The sequence below is a fragment of the Papaver somniferum genome, chromosome 9, assembly GCF_003573695.1.
Source record: "Papaver somniferum cultivar HN1 chromosome 9, ASM357369v1, whole genome shotgun sequence".
Lineage (NCBI taxonomy): Eukaryota > Viridiplantae > Streptophyta > Magnoliopsida > Ranunculales > Papaveraceae > Papaver > Papaver somniferum.
The window spans coordinates 18554644-18560415 of record NC_039366.1 but is presented as its reverse complement, the minus strand read 5'-3'; the positions used below and the strand labels follow the sequence as shown (position 1 = coordinate 18560415).

Here is a 5772-nt window from a genome sequence, read left to right as displayed (position 1 = left end):
GTAAGATAGAAAATGATGTCACAGTAATACTTTTGCAAATTCAAGTTCCAGAGAGACATCTGCGCTTGAACACCATACCGTTCCTCCAGCAAAGAAACAACCAAGGCCCATGTCTTAACAAGTTTAGAATTCTGACTATGAAATTTCCTTGGGTCTTTGATAAGGATGATTCTAAACAGAGCAAGAAAGTGGACTACACCAAAACAATCTCACTTTTTGTCTCATAATTTTTTCTGTGTGGTCCCAATGGGCCTCACGGAGGACAGTAGGGGGTCTCGTTTTTTGGATTTGTTGTGTCTAACGGTTTCGGTGTGGTTTCAATCACAAGAGAATATTTCTTTCTCTTTTTTATATGTATCAGCAACGTCGGACACTATGAAATCATTATAAAATTTCCTTTGATCTTTGACTAGCTTTTCTGTTTCCTTTTTTTTTTTTTTTTTTATTTTCCTCGTATTATATGAGTTAAAATACTCGCAGGAAACGAAATAAAAGGACCTTATACTAGGGTGAATGCACGGACTTATTTCAAGTCTTCCGGCATGCTGTTTAGACTGTTTCTGGTTTCTTTTCTTTTTTCAGCGTTGGAGTGATTTTCCGAGTGTTTGTCAGATTTTAAGGTCCTGACCTATTCCACTAAGAGGGCCTTTCTTGATACGCTGATTGGTGGAGTTGCAAATGTGGTCAACTTATAGAGACCCTGGCCAATATTGAGTTATTTAGTTATATATTTGTGATGAATATTTTATTTAGATGACTACATTTTATCCAGACTGCAGATTACGCTAGAAAAGTTAAATCCCCGGAATAAGGTATTATATATATGTTCGAAGGTATTTGTAAATGCAATGGTATTTTGAACCAAGTTACTACAACCTATGTCCAAAGGAGGGAAAGCATACAATACCTCAAATAGATTAAGATATAGTGTGCACATTAAATTCCCACTATACTTGATATTTGCGATTCAAATCGCTGGTGTCCTGCAAACAATATATTAGCTATGCTCATTCATTTTGTATGTCTAGCAAATACCTATTAGATATACTCACACGCGTCCATGTATTATTAATGAAAGTTTATAATCGTATTACAAATCAATCCCATATTGCAGGGGTTAGCCAATGCAAGCGAACTAAACTGCGTTTAAATTACATTGCTATTGAAATGAAACTTCTTATTGTAAGTTTACTTATGTACGTACTTCCTTGACTACATTGAATCTACATTCACTGCAATGGGACTTCTAACTTGGTATAAGCCACTTATCCAACTTAAGGACCCGATAATATAAGTATTGTTCGTAGTTTTGGAAGGCATGAAATGAACCCGGAATGACTGTCTTTCGCCAGGTTTTTTGAACCTTAGCACATTTGGTTTCACTGAGACTTTAACACCAGGCGCGTCCCGAGTAAAAGCTTTAAAAGTTGCTGTGCCACGGCCAACATATGTCACTGTTCTTATAGCTGATACTTCTCCTTTCATATGGGCTACGCCAATTGAAGGATAGTTTAAATTGTAAACCGCAATTACAGGGTCTGAACAAGTGATTTCAGTTCCAGTAAGCATTTCAATTTTGGTTGGGTTGGCGCCAGCAGTAGCACATAAGAAGTCGACCATGTCATTGGAGTCAAATTCATATACCAATCCAGGACCTAGTGCTGCTGTGGGATTTACATGCCCGGATCCATAGTTCCATGGCGTTGCTGGAAAATCCACATAAGAAGTCGACGAAATCACAGGACGTCCTCGCACTTTCATGCGAAAACCCATTGATCTCGTCTTATCTTTTTCTTTTATGTTATTGCCTCTTCAGGATTGTTGCACAAATATGACAAGCCTTAATACCCTTGCGAATAAAAAGCCTCATGACATTTGTGTCTTAAGATACTTATCAGCTCCCTAATGGAGGTTGTCGCCCTTATCCCCCCTTGGTTGCCCCTTCAAGGAGGCGTACTTATACCATATAAGGTTAGCTCCTCCCATCCAGTCTTAACAAAAACCAGTTGTTTTCGCAGCCTCTTATCCCTTTTACCTATAGGTCTTATGGTTACGAGACTGCACCCTAAGTGGGGTTTTCTTCAGGCCGAGTGCAGTATAAGCCAAGACTTGTCAAGAATGGAAAGGTACGCTTCAAACGCCCCTGGCACTCTTGACTCAACCGTGTACCTCGGCGCCTTGATCAGATCTACACTCCTTAGGAGAGTCGTTATTACCTTAGTCTCCCAACCTAAGTCATATGTTTAAGCTGAGAATCCAAGGTGCCTCTCCCGGATGGGCTTTATTGACCCCAAATATCCATGACTCAGGTTCCGGTGGCGGTGTAGCATTTCCCTGAGCCATGCAACAGGTACCCCCTTATATAACGTACTTTAGGTCTTACATTTGCCTCTTGCGAAATTGTATTCGCGAACTAGGGTGTACGCCATAAAGGTTCGCCCCTTTCTCTTTTGTCATTTTTCTCTGATTGTCTTCTGTAAAATTTATTATCTCTGCGAAAATTCGCACATCATCATATTGTATTTGCATTTCGCAATCTCAATTTTTTCACTCAATAAAATGCATTTTGAGAATTTTACTTATTGCGAGAGTGCCGGAACAAATTAATCATTCATACGTTTCTTGTTTTTATTACCTTTGCCATCCTCTGCTTCTTTATTATTTTCTGCTATTGTTTCCTTGGTAGTGGTATGTTCATCATTTTTACTCTAAGATAGCATTAGTTTCGCAACATCTCTTCTTCTTTTCTTTCGATTGCATCCACCATCAACATCTCACTTCTTTGTGTCTCTTTGATTTTGTGTCGCCAGTTTTCCTTCTTGTTTGCTCTTCCTTCGCAAGATTCTATCTCAGTTTCGTAACACCTCTTTCCTTCAACCCAATCTCCCTTTATGATTCATACACCGCTAGGGTGGGGGAATTTGATGCACTGGTGGAAAGTTGAAGCTACACCTAGAATCCCATGTAGCCAAGGTCGACCAATTAATGCATTGTAGGGTGATTCTACATCAACGACACAGAATAAGATTTCAGAAGATATTCCCTTCAATGGAATTCGCATAGTAACCTCCCCTTTAGGCTTGTTAGCAGTACCGTTAAAACCATATATCTTATATGTTGATGGTATAAGATCATCATCTCTTCCTCCCATAGTTTTATAAGTATGATAAAATAAGATGTTCACAGAGCTTCCAGTATCGATTAGAATTCTATTAATTGCCCATGAATCTTCAGCTTCATCATCCTCATCTTCTTTCGGTTTTGGATTAATTTCTAATTTTACTACCAATGGATTATCATGTACCTCTTCACCTTCGGGGATTTCTTCCGCGGTAAAAGAAATGATCTGTTTTTTCCATTCCTCTAGTGGCGAGATTTTCGCAATATTCATAACTTCTCTACCATCATTATCTCTTGCGAACACTCTACTTAAAACATTGTCATGAAAATCTTCAATTGTCTTGTACGAATGTACGATAGAGTGACAGAATAAACTCTTTGCTTTTGCACCAACTTCTATGAAGAATGTTTCCTTCTTTTTCATCGTGTTTACTTTGTGATGCTCTGGTGGTGGTGGCAATGGTTGAGATTGTGGGTGTCCTACCAAAAAGTGGTTTAGTTTTCCTTGATCTATTATTTTCAGAATAATTCTTTTTACATTTCTGCAATCATTTGTTGTATGTCCATGAAAATGATGATAAAAACAAAACTCATGACTTCTGTGGTTTGGAGGTGGTTCCGTTCCCATGTTCCATGGTGTTGGTATATTCTCCATTAAAATTATAGCTTCCCACATTTTTTCCACACTTGCATTTAGAGGTGGAATCTTGATTTCTTCCCATACTACCTTGTGACCTCCTTGTCCCCTATTATAGTTTTGTCTTTGACCTCCATAAGTTTCTTATGGTTGATCGAGTCTTTGAATTTTGTTATTTCCATCACGATTCTAGAAATTTCTTTATCCTTCATACTCCTCTTGATCTCGGCTTCCCATAGCCACCAGTTTCTGTTGGTTGTTACCTGTCACCTTCTCTTATTGTACTTGCGAAGTATTCGCTACTGTGTTTATTAGCTTGGGTAATAAGCTTGCATTCGCTGTTTGTGAACTGGTGTTCGTAACTGGGTATGATTCCATTTCATTTTTCCTTTCCTCCATAGCAATATATTCTTCTTGAAGTTCTCGCAATTCAGTCATTGTGATCGTATTCTTGACTCTGAAAATTTGGACATACAATAGGTTGGTTGCAAACATAACATTGATAAATGATTATATAAGATATCTCTCATCTACACGGCCAGCCATTTTGCTACACATAGTCCTCCATCTTTTATTTAGGTGCTTCAAACTTTCACCAATCCTTTGTTTTAATCCAAACACGTCTTCAATACCAGGTCGCGAAGAATTATTACTTATATATGCCCCCAGGAATGTAGTCTGCAAATGATTGAAGGATGTTATTGTATTCTTTGGTAGACCTTCGAACCATTTTAACTCCTCCCCTGTTAAGCTGGATGCGAAATACTTGCATAATACAGCATCATGATTTTCCCATTGCAACATGCACCTCACGTAGGCTTTAATGTGTTGAATTGCACAAGTTGTTCCATCAAAAATGCTGGTTAATGCGGGCAAACTTCATTTCGGTGGTATTCATCCTAATTTTACTTCCCTTGTAAATGGAGTTTTCGCAGCTTCTTCTATAGCTTCATCCAATTGTCTTCTGCCTACTTCTCCTCGATTATTGAGCATTCCTCTCATTTCTTCTAACTCTTTCAATATTTGTTTATTTACACCTGAATTTTGATCCATTGGTCTTTTTAATTTCGCCTCTCTTCTTCTGTGTTCATGTCTTTCTTCTGTCGTGAAATTTTGCATTTCGTCTTCATTATACTCACCTCGTCTTCTTCTGCGAGTCTCTTCTTCATCTCTATCTTGAACTCGCATATGATTATGTCTCTCATTTTCCCCTTCATGATTTTTTTCATTTCTTATTAACTCCATTCGTTGTCTTTCAGCCATCTTCTGTATTCTATCATATTCTTCATTGATATTACCATTATTCCGGTTTTGTGTACGCCTTCTTTATCGATTGTCGTGATTGTTCTGGATAATTGTCTCTTGAAGCTTTTGTTCTTCCATTTCCGCTCTCAATATTTCACGTTCGCAATCTAAACGTGCTTGTTTAGCATAATGTCTCCCAATTTATTCTTCAATCGTCTATTGATTTCTTTGAGTTTCTCTTTCATGTAAAATTCTCCTTCCTTCCTCTCGATTTCCTTCGCCATCTTGATCATTTCGTCCCTGACGTTGTCCATTCTCTTGATTTCTACCATTTTGCCTATTATCAAAAGTTTCATTTTGTGGATCATAACGATCATCAGCTCTTTCTCTATTTTCGCGATATTCTTCATTAGGATTTGATATTTCTTCTTGAATGTTGTTTCCAGCATTAATTGTGGGTGAGTTTCTCCTCGTCTCTCTTCTAGTCGATCTTGAATATGATTTTGTAATACTTCTCGATCTTCTACTCTATAGTCTCATATTTTCCATCCTCAAATTGTGATTTTGCCTTGTTAGATTTGCACGTTCTTCTGCCTCAGCTCTTCTTTCTTCATGTATTCTTCGTCTCAACGTTTCTAATGCTCCAATTTCCTCATCCCCATGAATTATTCCTTCATCTTCTTCTTAATCTGTCCTTTATTTTCGGATATGACTTGCAACATTCTCGCAACCTTACAAATGTTAATCTCGCAAACTCTCTTATTTTCACA

At 37.9% G+C, this 5772-nt stretch overlaps 1 protein-coding gene across 1 annotated transcript; it reads right to left on the bottom strand.

The window, feature by feature from the left end:
* Positions 1–1212: 1212 nt before the first annotated feature.
* Positions 1213–1773, bottom strand: LOC113311508 (subtilisin-like protease SBT5.3). The gene has a single exon (XM_026560340.1). The coding sequence runs from the start codon at positions 1771–1773 to the stop codon at positions 1213–1215; it is 561 nt and encodes a 186-aa protein (XP_026416125.1).
* Between the last annotated feature and the right edge of the window lie 3999 nt (positions 1774–5772).

Coding starts and splice junctions, on each gene's coding strand:
- LOC113311508 (XM_026560340.1), bottom strand. CDS start 1,773: ATGGGTTTTCGCATGAAAGTGCGAGGACGTCCTGTGATTTCGTCGACT.